Here is a 19306-nt window from a genome sequence, read left to right as displayed (position 1 = left end):
AATTCACTGACAAAGTTGTCTTCATGTTTATCGCCCTTAAATTGTTTTAATCTTCATAAATATCTCTGTATTAAGATAAATTTTAACATTGGCTGGAAGTTTAAACAATGCAAAGTTTTAACGCATTCTTATCAGTTCGTCAGTTAATAGGCCCACTGTAAATCTCTTAGTAGAATCCAGAAGGAATCAATAGGAATGTGGGGAGAATTTTTAAAAATGGGATTTAAAAGGATTATTGGTGAATGGGTGATGATGGTTGAGTCGGATTTGGTGAATTGAAGGTGCTTGCTTCCGTACTGTTTCTTTGGTGCAAATGGGATGGGACAGTGGTGCAGCTTGTGTTAAGCCATTGTCTCATAGCACAGAGTCCCATTTGAGGACAACAACCAACTGGTATACTGCCTGACAGCACCAGAAACCTAAGTTTAGAATCAGGCTTATGATCACTGACATGTGTCATGAAATTTGTTTCACCATGTCAGTGATGGTAAGTTCTGACCTCCAGTGCTGTCTGTGTGGAATTTGCATGTTCTCCCTGTGACGAGATGAATATGTTGGTAGGTTAATTGGCCATGGTAAAATTGCCTTAGTGTGTGTGATGGTAGGATCTGGGCAAAATGGCAGATATGTAGGGAGATTAAAAGGGATTGATGTGGCCTCAATGGGCTGAAGGGCCTTTTCTATATGTCTTGTGTCTTGAATGCTGTTGATGGACAGTTGAAAAATTTGAAAAATTGTTGACATCTTTTGAAAGGAAGAGCAAATCTCAGTTGTATTATGTATAATGCTTTGGTAATAAATGAGCTTTGAATTTTATCTTTGAAAAGGAAAAGTGGGGAATTGTTTGGAAATGGTGGGCCAGAATAGACTGAGGCCACTTTGTATGCAGTAGTTATGAAGATGTAAAGCACAGAAATGGGCCTTTCAGATCAATGTCTCATTGCAACCTAAGACAATAAACTCATCCTTGACTCAAGCTATCGTAATAGGATTGCAAGGTGTTCAGTTATATTACAAGAGAATGGCAGGAAGAACATTATTGCAACACTCTAACTCCAGTAAGAAAAATACTTCACAAACATTTTACAGTGAATTCCTCCAATGTTGGTCAGAGGACCGACATTGATTGGAGAATCAAGAAGGGCATATGTTTTAGGTGAGGAGGGAGAAATTTAATAGGAACCTGAAGAGCAACTTCGCTACACAGGCTGGGGCATACACAGATTGAGCTACCAAAGGAAGTGGTTGAGGCAAATATATTAACAACATTTAAAAGGTACTTTGACAGGTACACAGATAGGAAAGGTTCCAAGGGAAATGAGCCGAGTATGTGCAAACAGGGCTAGCTTTGGGCATTTTAGTTGGTATGGACCAGATGAACTGCATGGCCTGTTTCCCTACTGGATGATGCAGTTCTAACCCTTGATGTCCTTCTATGTAGGCAATATGGGATATGGACCCCCTCTGCTTGTTGATGTAAAACTCTGATTTAGACCAAAGGGAGCTGCATCAGAAAATTCTGATTTAAAAATCACATTTTATCCTTTTTCCCCCCCTCCCAAAGATAACAGTGGAGGCAGATGGAATCTCGCTGTGCATGTCTGGATTTACAGAAGATACATACCACGCAGTGGTGTCAAGGGACATTCAGAAAGGACAACTGCTCTTAAATGGTAATTCATGTTTTCAGTATCACTTCCTTTGCAAAAGATCGTTGGATGTTTGTGTTGGGCGGAAGAGAACTGGTTTGATGTACTGTCCCTCTGAGCTTCACATAAGAGAGTGAAAGAGCAAAGAGAATGCAAATATTGCTCTTGGAAAATTCATCCACTTTTTGTTTTGCTAACAGTTGGATGTGAAGAAAAACCTTGTGCTGGCTGTTTGTCATTTGGTAATTGACATTATTTTAAGCAACTGAAGGCTTGACTTCTGACTTTAAGGGCCTAAATTGCTGGTGTTCAATTCTGCATCTGCGTTTGATGGTTTCTTGCAAAGCTGAAATGGCTTTTTGCGTTTTCAGACTTCCTTGGAGAACACTGAATTGGTGAGGTTCCTTGTCAGTGTGAAATTGTGTTTTATTGGGAAAGAAGTTGATATTACAGGGTGGAGCAATATGTTTATAGATAGCAACTCTGGTTTTATCGGATATGAAGTCTTTCAGATCTCTGATGCTGTTGGGGGGGATGGTATCTCTGGATGTCATCGACAGGGTTGGTTAAGTAACTGTTTTGAGGTTCCTGGATGAAATGTATAGTATTGGTTTATTATTGTCACATGCTGAGATACAGTGGAAAACCACACTTTCCTGGTAGATCGAGCCCTACATAATTTTATTGAGATGATAAAAAGAAAACTATGCAGAATGTATTGAAGCAACTACAGAGAAGTTGTAGTGCAGGCATATCGGGGGGGAATGGTGAGGTCCGTTCAAGTGTCTGATAACAGTGGGGTAGAAGTTGTTGAGATTGATATGTGCTTTTGAACTTTTGTATCTTTCATCTGACAGGAGCAGTGGGGGTGGAGAAGAAGGAAAGTGCAGGATGGGAGGGAGTCCTTGATAATGCTGGCTGCTTTCCCAAGGCAGCGGGAAGTCAGAAGTGACTGCTAAGTTTACAAGTCTGCAACTTCTTCTAGTGCCGGGCAGAGTGGGTACCATACCAAGTTGATGCTTTCTATAGTGCACCTGTAAAAATTGGTGAGGGTCATTGGGTTGTACTAATTTGTGCCTTATTGCTAACCTGGAGTGTCTTTTTGGATCTTCAGACCATCTTGGAGAAAACTGAACTGATGAGTCTTTGTTACTTTAAAATGCTAAGATGTGTTGATTATCGGTGTTAAGGCAGTGATGACAAAGTTATACAACATGGAAACACACTTCAGCCCAACTGCTCCATGCTGACCTAGAATCCCATTCAAGCTTGTCCCATTTACTAATGTTTGGCCCATAACATTCTAAATCTTCCCAATCTTATGTACCTTGTCCAACTTTTTATTTGTAATTTATTTTTTTATTGAAGTTCATCAAACAAACATTTCCATAAGATGTATTTCAGACATTGTACATATACATCATATAATCATATATATCACAAATCTCCACAAAGTATTTATCTGAGGTATACACTTATAGAAAAGAATGGAAAGAAAAAACAAGCAAAAGGAAAGAACTATGTACAAGTAGGGAGTGATCTTTTTTTTTACAACAGAGTCATTGATTTGTGAGAATAAAATCAGGCCTATGAGGCATTATGTAGTTAAACCAGTTTTCCCAGTATGAATCAAATTGTTCCAGCTTATGATTAACAGATGCTGTAATCTTCTCCATTTTATAAATGTCCATTGTAATTTCCATCCATGTATTTAAAGTTGGCCTCTCCTGTGATAACCATTTCCTAGTAAGAGTCTTTTACCAGCCACCAACAGTATATTCATTAAATATTTACTCTTTTCAACCATTCTTGAGGTATATATCCAAAATATATGGTCTTACTCTCCAAGGGTATTTCACATTTAAAGATGTCTTGTAGGGCATTGTGTATCCCCCTCCAATAGGTTTTGATGATAGGGCAGTCCCAAAAAATATGAAGATTTGCATTTTGATTTCCACAATTTCTCCAGCAAACAGGGAGGTTACTATCATAATTGGATTTCTGAGAGGATATAATAAAATATCTTATCAAGTTTTTCCATCCAAACTCCCTCCACTTCTGTGAACTGGTACACTTCCATTGATATCTCCATATTGTTGTCCATTCTTCCTCAGATATAATGATCCTTCCTTCTCCCATTTTGTTTTAATGTATGAAGTCGAATGTGTTTTAAGATTTGACAACCCCTTATACATGCTTGAAATTATTCTACCACCATTATCTGAATTATATGCCTTTCTAAAGAGCTCTATCAAGCATGTATTTGCCTTGGTTACATTTTTAAGCGTCTTATTAACATATTGTCGCATCTGTAAATACCGATTAAAAATCTTGTTTTTCTAATAAGTGTTTCTCTTTAAGCATTTCAAAACTGAACAGTGTTCCTCCTTTCATTATGTTGCAAAGAACTGTTATTCCTTTAGCTGTCCAGTCCTAATTGTTTACCTACCTCAAATGGCAGCTCTTTTAACATTAATACCACTTTTTAAAAAAAAAATCCCCTCCAGTTCCTATTAAACTGTCATTGTTATACAGCTCTCGTTATATACACATACAGGTCAACTCTTTCAGTGTTTATGCAGAAAGTTTGAAGTTAATAACTCATCTCCTTCCACCTTAGGCCACAAACTTATCAATCACCCCATGCTGTGGACACTTTCTGGAGTCCCAAATCCGTATGCTCCAGGACCGCTGGACTAAGTGTGTAAATGTAGGAGGGGACAATGTTGAAAAATAAATGTACTAGGTTTTCTAAAATTGACTCCTACCTTAGATCATGAGCTTATTAATCACCCCTCGTATATGAAAATGCCAGTTGGGCAAATCAGAATCTGGTTCATTATCACTGACATTGGTTGTGTAATTTTGCAGAATTACTATGTTGCAATGTGAAATACAAAAATAAATAATGCTAAAGAGAGCAAAATAGTGAGTTGATGGGTTCAGAAATGTCATGGCAGAGGGGAAGCAGCTGATCCTAAAATGTTCTCTTCAGGCTCCTGTAGCATCTTCCTGATGGCAGTAACGAGAAGAGGGCATGTCCTGGATGGTGAAGGTCCTTAATGATGCATGCTGCCTTTTGAAGATGTCCTTGATGGTGGGGCGTGAATGTTTGAAGACAAAATTACTAGGTTGAAGTTGAGTTTGCTGTCGTGTATGTATGCACAGCTTCAGTGAAGGTCTTACTTGCAGCAGCATTACAGGCGTGAGGCATCAAAGATTAGCTGTGTGTCACACATACATTGAAACAGACAGCGAAATGCGTTGTTTGTGCCAATGTCCAACAAACTCCAAGTGTCACCGTGCTTCCTGTAGCAACTTTGCACGCCCACCACCTACTAACCCACGTGTGGGAGGAAGCCCACGCGGTCATGGGGAGAATGTGAAATCTCCTTGCAGAGTGGGAATTTTACTACAACTGGTGGTGTTACAAAGCGTTAAGCTGACTGCTGTGCTACCATGATGCCCTTATACTGTACTCAGTTAAGCAGCATTCCCACGAAAATTTAAATTAAATTACAGGGAAAACAATTAGAATTTAAAATTGCAAAGCGGTCATTGTTTTGCTGTACAGAGTTGGCGATTAGGGTTCTGCCTGTTAGTTGAAGAACCAAATGGTTGAAAGGAAGTAACTGTTCTTGAACTTGGTGGTGTGGGACTTCTGTACCTCCTTTCCAATGGTCGCCATGAGAAGATGACGTGGCCCAGCTGGTTGGGATCTTCAGATGTTGTCTTGAGGTATAGCACCAGGATAGTGGAACTGATTGGCTGTCTGCCAAAGAACCAACACAGATGCTGTAGAACCAAGTGATCACCTCCTGTGCTGCGTGATGCTATTGTTGGGCATAACGTCAGCAGCTCACTGAAGGGGGTTCTTGCCTTGCGTTTATTGACACAGAGCTCGAACCCACCATCTGTGAGATGAATGGTGTGTAATTTCTCAATGGTTGATGATGAAAGAATGCTAAGCTACACTTGAGCAACTGGCTTGTCCATTATTCACCAGCAAGCCGCCCTGATTAAGGTGGAGACACAAGAGACTGCAGCTGCTGGAATCTAGAGCAACAAACTACACATTATCTATGCCTCATTTATTTTATTTTACTTTTATTTAGAGATGCAGCACAATAACAGGCTCTTTCGTCCCAATGAGCCTGTGCCTCATGTTACCAAGTAGCCTACTAACCTGTACCTCTGTGGAACGTGAGAGGAAACTGGAGCTCCTGGAGGAAATCCATATGGTCACAGGGAGAACATACTAACTCCTTACAGTTAGCAGCTGTTACACTAACCCCTCTGTGCTGCCCATCATTTTCAATTTCTTGATCATTTTAATAAAATTAAAGAGGAATCAATAGGGTAGACAAACAAGAGAAATTCTGCAGATGCTGGAAATCCAAGCCATTCACACAAAATGCTGGAGGAATTCAGCAGGCCAGGCAGCATCTATAGAAAAGAATATTGTCAACATTTCGCGCATCCTGCCGAAGGGTTTCGACCCAAAAATTTCCATAATTAGGTGCAAGTTTTACCCCCCGCTATTGTGGGTGCCTAGTCAAGTCATGTCTAGTTGCTTTTATTGTCATTTTGACCATAACTGCTGGTACAGTACACAGTGAAAATGAGACAACTTTTTTCAGGACAGTGGTGTTACATGAACAATACAAAACTACACTAGACTACAGACCTTCCAGGATGTTGTGGTGGCCTTTAAGAGGCTGTTAGACATACGAGTATATGGGAGTGGAGGGATTTGGATCATACACAGGCAGTAAAGATAGGGTTTAACTATTATCATTTGACACAACATTGTGACCTCAAATGCCTCTTCCTGTGCTGCATTTTCAGACAATCTGCTGAAAGAACTTGGCATCTATGGGAGGGGTAGGACCCTGCATCCTACCCCTGAAACACCAACACACAGACAGACACACACATACTCCTCTATATCCTACAAAAGTAGTGGATATGGCCCAGTCCATCATGGGAAAAGCTCTCCCCACCATTGAGCGTGTTTACACAGTGCTGTCATAGGAAAGCAACATCTTGTCATCAGTGACCCCCCCACCACCCAGGCAATGCTCTCTTCAGTAACAAGGTGCAGGAGTCTCGGGGTCTCAACTTCACAGGTTCAGGAACAGTTATTACCCCTCAACCATCAGCTGTCGAGTCTGAGGGATAAGTTCACTCAATTTCATTTGCCCCATCACTGAACTATTCCTACAACCTATGGACTCCCCTTCAAGGATGCTTCATCTCACGTTCATTACATTCATTGCGTATTTAAATTTTCTTGAAGGCAAATATGAAAGAAAAAATGTCTCAGGGTTGGATATGCTGACATGTGCTTTGATAATAATTTTACTTTAAATTTTGTAGTTTGCTGAAATTTGATCTGAAACGAAGATGGCTTCCATATGTCTGTTAATCACAAACTGCGGATTCTAGATCACAGTGAATCTCAGTTTGTTAGGTTCTGAGGATAGAAAGGGGAAATGCAACAGATTGGATTGTCTCTCAGAGCTGTCTTAGACATTTGCTACTTTCATTTGCACATGGGAGAGGAACTGGACAATGGAACAGAAGTGACACTGGGATCTGAAATGTCTCGATCCATTTACAGTTTTGGTCATTCTGATATGTTGGTGATGTAAGTGGGTATTCAGAGAACTAAAGGACAGTAACGTTCTAGGTTTGAGTCTGATTTTCCCCTCTATTTCACTGACATATGCACTGCTGTAATAAAAAAACTACTTGTAGCAGCATCATATAGCGCAATTCATGAATTTTAAAAAAACATTTTAAACATAAATTATACAGTTTTTACAAGAGAATGCAATTGTCCATCTTCAAAGCATATACAGGTGTTCCAATGTTCACTTTACGCAACTTCGCTTTTACAAGAAAAGACGCCCACTTTAAACTTGTGTTTGCCAGGGAAAAGACTACCATGACCGTGAAGCCTTGTGCGGGCAGGTGTGTGTGCATGCGTGTACATGCCGATATTTATTTTTTTCCCCTACAAATCGGTTTTGGTTAAATCTTCCCGATTCTGGTAAGTGAAACTACACTGTGTATGCGTTATTTCTACTTTATATAGGCTGTGTATTTATCATATCATTCCTGCTTTTACTATATGTTAGTGTTATTTTAGGTTTTATGTGCTATTTGGTAGGTTATTTTTTGGGTCTGGGAACGCTCAAAACTTTTTCCCATATAAATTAATGGTAATTGCTTCTTCGCTTTACGACGTTTCGGCTTACAAACGGTTTCATAGGAACGCACTACCTTCGGATAGCGGGGGAAACCTGTACATGTTGTGTGATGGAGAATTTACTGTACGGTGAAATCTGTCCCAGTATGGTTCTGTTTCCTGAACCAGTCAGAAAAGCAGTGTAGTATGACTTGGTGCCAAAATGATTGAGTGATGTATGATTAGGATGGATGGCTGATGACTAGGACCTGATTGCAGGCCTCATCTCTGATTCCTAAGATTCTAACTTCTGAGTTCTCTGCTTGTACCTTTTTCATAGAGGCCTAGAATCACAAAACACCGAAACACGATCTTCAGCCCAGTGAGTTTGGGCCAGTCATCATCCACCCATTTACACTCGTGCTGCATCAATCCAATTTTCATTCTCCTCACATTCCCATCAATTTGTTCCAGATTTGTCCACTTGCCTGGCCACTGAGGTGTTCTACTTCACATCTCTCTCTGTAAGTCCTACCCTGGTCTGTGCTCTCAAAGTGCCACACTTTACACTTGTCGGCATTAAATTCCACCTGCCATTTTCTAGACCATATATCCAGCTGGTCCCGATCATGCTGCAAGCTCTGATAGATTTTGTTATTGCCCACTATGCCCCCAATCCTGGTGCCATCCAGTTTATTTCATTATTTTAAGATAAACAACTACAACAGACCAGCAGCAATCCCTGCTGCACACCAAGTTACAGGTTTCCAATCAGAGAGGCAACTGTCTGTTGCCACTGGCTTCTCCCACCAAGCCAGCGTTGAATCTAATTGACAATTTCATCCTGAATGCCAAGTGATTGGGTCTTCTGGACCTGCTTCCCACACAGGGCTTTGTCAAAGGCCTTCTCCCTGTATCAACCTTCCTTGTAACTTCCTGCTTCTATTGGCTGTTATATTTTTGTACCTTCCTCTTGCTTCTAAATGGATCTTTAACTTTTACTTCTGTGGCTTGGTACCATCCAAGAAAATGCATTGGAAAGTGGAAGAAGTTATTTCCTTTAGTCTGCTCTGCAAAGTTGAGACCCAGGGTTGAAGGTTGGCTGAACTGTCATACAGCAGCTGAATAAGGGTCTTGGTCCGAAACATTGACTGTTACATCGTTTCCATAGATGCTGCATGACCTGCTGAGTTCCTCCAACATTTTGTGTGTGGTGCAGTAGCTCCTACCTTTCCTTGAACATCAATTTCTGTCACCAGATTAAAACTAAACCTAGCGTTAGTTTTGGAAAAGACATGGTTAAGCTGGAAAGAGTGCAGAGAAGATTTACGAGGATATTGCCAGGTATCAAGATCCTGAATTACAGGGGGAAGTTGACCACACTAAGGTTTTATTTCTTAGAATATAGGGGGTGACAGGTATTCTTATAGAAGTATTTAAAATTGATTGATGTAGATCAATCCCAGGATAGGGAAGTCCAAAACCATGGGGTGTGGATTTAGGGTGAGAGCAGAAAGATTTAAAAGGGACCTAAGGGGCAACCTTTTCCAAACAGAGGGTGGTCATTATATGGAACAAGCTGCTGGAAGAAGTGGTTGAAGCAGGTACAATCGTATCATATCGGAAGTCCGTGCAGAGCTGGAGTTTTGTGGGATATGGGCCGAATGATTGAATTGGGACTAGCTGAGTGGCATGGACTACAGGGGTCAACATGCCTGTATGCACATCGTGTTGCTCTCTGACTCTACTTTTCTTGTGATAGGTTTTTAAATTCCACCTACTCTAAAGTTTCAAAGCTTTGTTCCCAGTTACCCCAATCTGTAGAAATACTTTGCCCTCCCGTTGCCTTGCCTGTTACACCTCAATAGCACTGGATGGTGGGAGTCCTTGATGGATATCACCTTCCTGAGCCGTCACCTCTCATAGGTTGCTCATTGGAGGGGAGATCTGTACCTGTAATGGGACTGGCTGAGTTCACCACTTTTGTGTAGTCGCCTGCATTCCTTTGCCTTGGAGTTCCCAAACCAGACCATAATGCAACCAGTCTGAATTCTAATTCCGTTTCTTCTGTTCTATTCTACCTACTTTACTGCACCTAATAGATAGGTCAACGGGGACTCTTTACTGCACTAAAACTGCTTTGTAAGTGCAAGGTTTTACTGCACAAGTTTAATTTTATTGCTAATGTTCAGATGAAATCATTTGGTCTGATTTTGATTTGTCTTGAGCTTTTTTTAATATGCAGTACCTGGAAAACACATCTGCTCCTAAGCATTGCTCCTTCATTTCTATGAATTGAATGAAAATGTATTAAAGGTCTAATGCAAATAGTTTTTCATATATTCAGCAATTAAACACATTCCTGGCTTCAGATATGTGCTTTTTCAAAGCTTCAGAGATAGTGCATTCATTAATCAGATCCTTGTGTTTGGACCATAAGTTGTAATCACTACAGATGAGGTGTACTTGTATTGAACAGTAAATTTGATTTCAGTGAAGGGTCTCAGCCCAAGATGACTGTATATTCTTCTCCATAACTGCTGCCTGACTTGCTGGGTTCCTCCAGCAGCTTGTGTGTATTGCTCAAGATTTTCAGCATCTGCAGAATCTCTTGTCTTCATTTCAAAGTTTCTGTTTTCCTTGAAGCCTAGTAGTTGATCCTTTGTAGAACACTGGCACGAAACAGTTATGCCTAACCATAGCTAGAAGTTTGGAAATAGATTTACACTATTATTGGCACCCTCTCTTGAACTACTGTTGGCTAGGTATAAATGATTCCTTGGAGCATGTTGGCATGTGTGGGGCAAATCTTCTGTAGAGTGATGGGTGCCTTGGATGGGCTGCAGGGGGTTAGTGATGGAAGCAAATACCCTAGTTGCTTTTAAGACTGTTCGATAGACATGAATATGGAGGGATATGCATTATGTGAAGGCAGAAGAGATTTAGTTTAATTTAGGAGCATCATGTTTACCACAGACATGGTGGACCAAAGTGCCTGTTCTGTGTTCAGACAATCTTCTGGAGGAACTCAGTGGAGCAGGTTGAGCAGTGCCTTTGGTGGGGCTGGGGGGAGGGAGAGTTGCTGATACTTCAAATTGAAATCCTGGGCTGATCCTGATGAGGGTTTTGACCAAAAAATTTCACAATTCCTCCCCATCCCCTGATGTGGCATGACCCCTGGAGATCCTCCAGTGAGTTGTGTGTTGATTCCTGGAGAGGATGATCGTGTCATCACAGTGATATTCTGATTTGCCTCAAGTGCTGGATAGGCTGCCTCATGTTACAGGGAGTTCACTGTGCAGGCTGGTTGTTGTAGTTCCCATGTTGCGATAGTGTTTGCACTTGAAGGCAATACAAAGTCCATTTGGACCTCCTGAGGAGGGCTGTAGAGGAGGTAACAGGTCCCATGACCCAGCTAGCCCCTGTTGGCTAAGTTGCTTAACTGAGCTGGCCCGTATCCTTTTAGACATTTAGGCATGGGAAATGTTTTCTAAATTTTGTTAATTATACTTGTCTCTACCACTTCCCCGTCAGCTCATTCTGAACATCCACCACATGGGAAAAAAAGTTCCCCCCCAGTCCTTTCCAAAAGTATCCCTCACCTTCCATTTGTGCTTAGACTCTGCTACCCCTTAGTGAAATTGTGACAATTCACCCTTTTTATATGACACTCATTTTATATACCGTTTCAAGGTAAGAACATTCGCTGGTATGTGGTGAAGTTTTAGTGGTGCAGAACATAAAAGTTAAAATAAGTTGTAAAAAATAAATAGTGCAAGAGTGGGGTAATGTTCATGGTCTATTCGTAAATCTGATGTCAGAGGGGAAGAAGCTGCTCCTCAATTGCTGAGATAGGTCTTCTGGCTTCTGTACCCACTCCCCAGTGATGGTATGAGAAAGAACACACATCCTGGGTGGTCAGGTCCTCAGCCTCCCCTACCCCAAGGTAAACAGGGCTCTGTGATGGTATGAGAAAGAACACACATCCTGGGTGGTCAGGTCCTCAGCCTCCCCTACCCCAAGGTAAACAGGGCTCTGTTCTGTGTGCTGCTTGTGACTTGGACAGTTAAGCCTTGAGCCGCATTTCCACATGGTAGAAGATGCTGGCAAATTCATCACACTGGTGCCTCAAACACTCCATAAGATACCAGAGCAGATTTGGGCCATTCAGCCCATTGATCTTTCCTTTGTCCCATAATTTATTATATTATATAGTAATTTATGTTCCTGAACTGCTGCCACAAAAATAAGCTCCTGTAGCGATGTACTATATACAGAGCTAGAGACGACATGCAGTCGGGTAAGTTGTTTCGAGACTAGTTTATTCAAACTTCGCAGCGCTGGCATTTAATCCCTAACGCCCGCCCTCTCCAGGCGGAAATTACGTCAGAGGTGCATTACCAAAGTCTCTCCCCCCGCGCTGGCTATTTGTGAGCCGGTTCGCCTTCACAGAAAGTGGGTCGCCACACTCCTGTCAAATAGTGATGATAAACCTGATTTTGATTCCAGCTCTTAACCCCATTGGTGTACGTAAGTTTGGAGTTATTAAGCCCAGTGGGGGGTGGAGCAGATTTGATGGGCTGAGTGGCCTAATTCTGCTCCTGTCTTATGGCCTTAAATTAAAGGGCTTGTGTGAATGACTGTTGAGACATTTAAGAGGAGGGTTGGCAAGTTAATTTTATGTTGTATGGGTCGATTATTTAAGTTTGATTTGCACGCAGTCTGAAGTAAAATTGATTCATTTGCAAAAAGCAGAGGTATAATCCATTGCCCTTTTACTCAAACTCTTAACTGTACTGATAGTTTTGACAGCAAGTGGGTCACCAAATCAACTATTTTTCCCCTGCTGTGTGTACTTGAGGGTGGGTGCTAAGGTTGAGTAGGTGAAACATAGGTGCCAATTACATCTTGCAAATTAAACTTTGTTCTGAATTAACATTTGTGATGCATCTAAATATAGGGCTTTAATTGTACTTGTGAATTCAAGTTATCTGTGGTTCAGTTGCCAGCATCTCATCTGAGTGTCAAATCATTTCAAGACTCTCCGGTGACTGAGGAGTGTTGCGTGTTGGAGGGGCAGTGCTGAGGTTATCAATCAGGCATTTGGTATAACATTGCAGTCAAGGAAACAGGGTTGAAAGGAGGGCAAAGACATTGAAGGTTCTCGGTGACAGGAGCACAGAGGAGGGGGTGCAACACTACTGATTAGGGATAATATAACAACAGGTCTTGGGATATCTTAGAGGGAGCACCTTGTGTCATAGGGGAAGAATTCAGGAGTAGGAGAGAGTAATCATTGTGAGGTAGGTTATAATTTAGGCCTCCCAACAACCACCAAACCCAAGCCGGTGGTGTAATGGCATCTGCACCAGATTTTGAGGCGAGTGGTCACAGATTTGAATCCAGCCAGCTCCTTGCTTTCCATCCATCCTGGGTTGAGTCTCATGCTAGCAGTTTGGCCTCATTTTTAAAAAAAAAGACACATGCTAAAGGAGTGGCGAGTGCACGGAAACAACAATCAACATGGATATAAAGGAGATGTAAAGTCATAGAAAGGTGTAAGCAATACAGTAATAGCTTGGTTTTAAATGGGTGGTTAATGGATGGATGGTTTTAAACTTCTCAATTTTGATTAGGATGCTTTAATATAAAAGGCTTGGGTGTGGTGGTATCTGTAAAGTGTTTGATTACTTACATTGTACTCTACAATACTTGGTGTCCTGCCAGAGATGGGATAGAACTGGGAAACAAAACTGGGCAGTTAGCACTTTGGGAATAGTGACCATAATTCTGTAGTTTCAAGGTTGTTTTGGAAGAGGGGTTAAGGTAGGTCCTCCAAGTTGAGATCTTGAGTCAGAGGAGGCTGCTAGGCTGGATCAGCTTGATTTGGACGAGCAGACACAGGAAAATACGAGCAAGGCTGTAAGTGAGATGAGGGGTTAAGATGGGGAAACAGCAGTAAATCTAGATTGGGAGTCATTCTCTGCTTCCTTTGAATCCAAAAGCATTGCCTTAATGTGGGAGCCTGTCAGATTAACATGTTGATAAACTGTCATTGTTCTTTGATCTCCCTTCCACTTGCATGCATCAGCATCACATGCAAACGATATGCTCACCTTCAGGCTTGTGATAATCAATGCTGCTGCCAATCACAGACTGGCATTACTTCCCTGTGGGATGGGGGCAGGAAGCATGGGTATCTGTAACTGTACACCACATTGAAGGTCAGAGTAAAGTGGAGACCTCAGCAAACTAATAAACTTTGCCCCTAGTAACTTCGCAGATGATACTAAAATGGGTGTTGTCATAGATGGGGGAACAGGAGGATCAAGTAGTGGGGTCTTCACTGGAAAGCTGGGCTGAGGAATGGCAAATGGAATTCAATTTGGGTTTAAATGAAGTGTTACAGTTTGGATGGACAGATCAAAGTCGGACTTTTACTTTGAATAGAATAATTCTAATGCTGAGGATCAGAGGGATCTTGGAGTATAGGGGCATGGATTCTGTCAGGTAGAGTCACTGGTAGATAGGGTGGGGAAGAAAGCATTTAGCATGCTGGCTTTCATCAGTCAGAGCATTGAATATAGATGGCTGGTTATGTTGCAACACCACCAGATGTTGGTGAGGCCTCACTTGCTATTGCCAGGACTTGAGATACTAGGTTATAGAGAAAGGCTAGACAGACTGGATCTTCACTTCTTGCAGCATAGATTAGGGTATATAAAATCATGAAAAGCATAGCTAAGGTCTTTTATCCTGGGTTGGGGAAATCAAAGATTAGAGGTCATAGTTTAAAAGCTACAGCTGAAAAGTTTAATAAGAATGTGAAGGCAACTGTCTTTAACAAAACTAGTGGTAGCTGTCTTAGTCAAGTACATTAGATAGATTTATGATGTAGACAGGTATACAGAGGTTGGAAGAATATAGGCCAAGTGCTAGGAAACGGGATTTGCTTTGATAAACATCTTGGTCACCATGGACACATGGGCCAAAAGGCCTTTCACAGTGCAGTCAGACTCTGTGACCTGCCGGGGTTCAAGATGTAGCTTTATTCACCGTATTACCCAATGCTTTGAAAATTGCACTCACATTGGGGTTCAAAACTGATTGGCCTTTATTATAAAATGGAACTGGGCACAGAATTATTGGAGAATTCCATTGGGAAATGAGGAAAGAGTGGGTTCATTAAACGGCTCTTACATGAGCTTCAAGAATGAATAACCAGTTGTGCTAAAATGGATTATTTAAATTTTTTCGGGAGCCCAATCGCATTGAGACAGGAGGCTAGACACAAGGTGAGAGATTAAAAAAGGAGCATTCACAGGCTTTCAGCTTTTCCAGTTTGCCAATAGGATCATGATTCATTAGCAAGAGCAAACAAAATAAGGTAGGAGCAAGTGGAGTGGCCATTGTTGGAGTGGACTAGTGTTAGAGTGCCTCAACAGACTTGGGGAAGGTAGGTTTCTTCTTCATTCTTTGCCTGTTACTGCAGTGAGAACAGCTCCAGGGGTTGTATTGTATTCCTTGTGTGAGATTTGAGAAATGTAGGAGGCATCTGGGCGGTCACATTTACGCCAGGTGCACCGTGCTACAGCTCCTGACAGAACGTGATAGGAACTGGAGCTGTAATTCTGATCTTCGGCTCTTACGGAAACTGGGGAGGTGATAGATAGGAGCTACACGGAGGCAGTTACCCCAGGATGCAGGAGGCAGGTACCTGGGTGACCAGTGCAGAGTATCCCTGTGTCCTTTCCCTTCAATAATAAGTAAACCTCTTCGGAATCTGTTGGGGGAAACAACCAACCGGGGGGGTTGGGGAGCCACAGCGACCGGGTCTCTGGTGCTAAGGCTCTGGAGGGGGGAGAACTGCAGTAGTGATGGGTGATTCCACAGTTAAAGGACTAGACATGAGATTTTTGTGGATGTGAAAAGCAACACCCAGATGGTATGTTGCTTCCCAGGTGCCAGGGTCAGGGACATCCACAGCATTCTAAATGTGGAGAGAGAGTAGCCAGAAGATTTGGTACATAATTGGAACCGGGGCATTGGTAGGAGAAGGGAAGAGGTCCTGAAGATGGAATTCAGGGAGTTGGGTTGGAGGCTGAAAAGAAGGAACTCCGGTTAGAAACCTCTGGATTGCTGCCTGTGGCATGAGCCAGTGAGGGTAAGAATAGGATGATTTGGCAGCTGAAGATGTGGCTGGGGAATTGATGCAGGGGGCAGGGATTCAGATTTCTGGATCATTGGATCTTTTCTCAGGAAGGTATAAAATGTACAAAAGGGACGGGTTACACCGGAACCTGAGGGGAACCAATATCTTTGCAGGCAGGTTTGCTGGAGCTTTTGGAGAGGGTTTCAAATGATTTGGCAGGGGTATGGAAACTGGAGTGATAGTACTGGGATTGGGAAGTTGGTATTCAAGTAAATGCAGTGTATAGTGAGACTGAGGAAAGGGGAAGCAGGTGATGAGGACAAAGTTGCAGTCTAGGATGAGTTGCAGTGCAGCATTGGGATAAATCAAAAAAAGGTGATGAATACAGAACTGAAGGTGTTATATTTTTATGCATGCAGTATGTGAGATAAAGTAGATGATATTGTGGCATAGTTGGAGATTTGTAAGTACAACTTGGGCATCACTGAGTCGTGGTTGAACTAAGGTCATAGTTGGGAGCTTAATATCCTTGGATATACTTTGGGTATCCCAAGAGGGGTTGGAGTCACGTGATAAAATAGGCCAATATCAGCGTGGCTTTCTAGAGGGAATTCTTGCCTGACAAATCTGTTGGAATTCTTTGAGAAAATAACAAAGGAGACAATAACAGGGTAGATCAAAGGAAAATTGGTGGATGTTGTATACTTGGATTTTCAGAAGGCTTTTGACAAGGCACCAAGTATGTGGCAGTTTATCAAGAGCCCATGGTATTGCAGGAAAGAAACTAACACGGTTAGAGAATTGGCTGATTGGCAGGAGGTAAAGAGTGGGAATAAAGAGAGCCTTTTCTGATTAGCTGCCAGGGACTATTGGTGTTGGAACCACTTCTTTTTGCATTATATGTCAATGATTTGGATGATGGAATTGATGGCCTTGTGGCCAAGCTTGTAGTTAATACGAAGATGGGTGGAGGGGCAGGTGGTGTTGAGGAAGCAGGGAGTCTGCAGAAGGAGACAAATGAGGAGAATGGGCAAAGAAATAACATGGAAAATGGTGTTGCCAAGTGTATGGTCATGCACTTTGGTTCAAGGAAAAAAAGCGTAGATTATTTTCTAAATGCGCAGAAAATTCAAAAATCCGAGATGCAAAGAGATTTGGGCATCCTCATGCAGGTTAATTCGATGAAGGGATAGACAAATGCATTCATTTCAAGAATATTTAAATGCAAGGATGTAATGCTGAGACTTTATAAGGCCTTGGCGAGGCCTCACTTGAAATATGAGCAGTTTTGGGCCTGTTATTTAAGAAAGGATGTACTGACATTGGGGAAGATTCAGAGGAGGTTCACAAGAATGATTCTGGGAATGAAAGTGTATGGGGAATGTTTGAAGGCTCTGGGCATGTACTTGCTGGAATTTAGAAAAATGATGGGATCTCATTGAAAGCTTTTGAATTTTGAAAAGCCTAGATAGAATTGATGTGGAGAGGATTTTTTCTATAGTGGGTGAGTCTAGGAGCAGGGGGCACAGCCTCAGAATGGAGGAGCATCTACTTAGAACAGAGATGAGGAGGAATTTCTTTAGCCAGAGGGTGGTGAATCTGTGGAATTCATTGCTGCAGGCAGCTGTGGAAGTCTAGTCATTTGGAATATTTAAAGCAGCGGTTGATAGATTCTTGATTATTCAGGGTGTGAAAGGTAATGAGGAGAAGGCAGGAAAATGGGGTTGAGTAGAAATGGATCAGCCAGGATGAAATGGTGGAAGAGACTTAGTGGGTCAAATGGCCTAATTCTGCTCTTATCTCTTGGTCTAAATTGTATACAGTTTGAATATGTTGAATTAAGTCATGTGTTTGTGTGCTAATTTTAGCTATCTGTTTTATTCTTGATCTTGCATTCGCAAGTGAAATCCAATGCCAGTTTAAAAAAATTAATAATTTAAAGATCTTGTTCTGCTTCTAAAATCAGTTGTAATAAAATTCTGTGTCCTTTCAGATTCAACCAATTATCCTTGATCATAATTCTTTTAAAATGAGTGCTAATTTCAAAAAATAATGGTGTAAAATTCATGTGATCAAACACAAAGCTTCTCATGGGGAAATATTCCCGGGAAGGAGGACCATAGGTGGGCTTTGTAAGGTTAGTATAGGGCAGATTTGCTGGACAGAAACTCAGTGCTGAGTGAAATATGGGTTCGTAAAGGAAGAGAGAGGTTTGACCAGCATTGTTCACTGTGGCTGCTATCGATTGCACAAGTTGTGGTTCGGGAGTTGGCAGCTAGCCAATCCTTCCTTTTTTAATACACAAATACATACATGTTCTTTAGCGATCAATACATCCAGGGTCTTTGGCTGGGGGGCTGATCAATACGATGTAATGAAGTCAGTGCTCCACTTAAACCTAATGATTGCTAAGGGAGGTTGGGCAAGAGTGATCCAGCTGCACTGAATTTTATTTCAGTTTGTACATCCACTACACTTGCTCTTGGTTAGTCACTGTTTCTCATCTATCTGCCCCTTCCTCTCCCATTCTATCTAATAACAGATTTAGTTGCTGGCCAATATTAATCAGAGAGAGGGAGAGAGAGAGACATCTGTAGCAACATTTGAAGGTGCTGCAGGAACTCAGCAGGTCAGACAGTATCTATGGAAATGAATAAGCACTTTATGTTTTGGGCTGAGACCCTTCAACAGGACTGGAAAAGAACGTGAACATCGATTTCTCCAACTTCCTGTATTTTCCCCATACTCTTTCCCTCTTCTATTCCTCGCTGTGGCCGCCACCTTACCTATTCTCTTCTTATCTCCCCTGTTGTCCCTCCACCTTCACCCCATGGTCCACTCTCCTATCAAATTCTTCTTCCATCTATCATCCCCCAGCTTCTTGATTCATCCTCCCCTCACCCACCGACCAGCCAGCCTGTACTCCTTTCCCTCCCTCCCTTCACCTTGTATTAGCTTCTTTCTCCTTCATTTCTGCAGATAGCTGCCTGACCTGAGTTCCTGTGACTTGCTCTGGATTTCAGTGAGCGATTTAAATCAGATTTCCCACAATAGACCTGAGCTTCCTGACAGAATGAGACTAGCCTCTTGATGGACAAAAATCAGGTGGCATTTGTTCTGTTTCCTTTTTCTTACCTCATCCCCTCCTCCAAATTTCCACATGATGTTCCAGACTTACTGGAAAGGTTGTTTTTTTTAAAAAAGCAACATTTTGGGATACTCAAACAGAATTGATTATTACCAGTATTCCCCACGGATTATCCTTGTCTGTAAGTGCAGGTTGGGGTGATACGCCTGTTGCGATAATGGTTC

General features: G+C 41.8%; 1 protein-coding gene across 1 annotated transcript in view; it reads left to right on the top strand.

The window, feature by feature from the left end:
• Positions 1-19306, top strand: part of cdh2 (cadherin 2, type 1, N-cadherin (neuronal)) — a 194914-nt gene that overhangs the window by 3250 nt on the left and 172358 nt on the right. The window contains exon 2 of the mRNA XM_073045892.1: positions 1565-1673. Within this exon, the coding sequence (XP_072901993.1) occupies positions 1565-1673 (109 nt within the window). The remainder of the gene's footprint in view (positions 1-1564; positions 1674-19306) is intronic.

The sequence above is a fragment of the Hemitrygon akajei genome, chromosome 1 (assembly GCF_048418815.1).
Source record: "Hemitrygon akajei chromosome 1, sHemAka1.3, whole genome shotgun sequence".
NCBI classification, from domain to species: domain Eukaryota; kingdom Metazoa; phylum Chordata; class Chondrichthyes; order Myliobatiformes; family Dasyatidae; genus Hemitrygon; species Hemitrygon akajei.
This window is presented reverse-complemented; position numbering and strand designations above follow the sequence as displayed.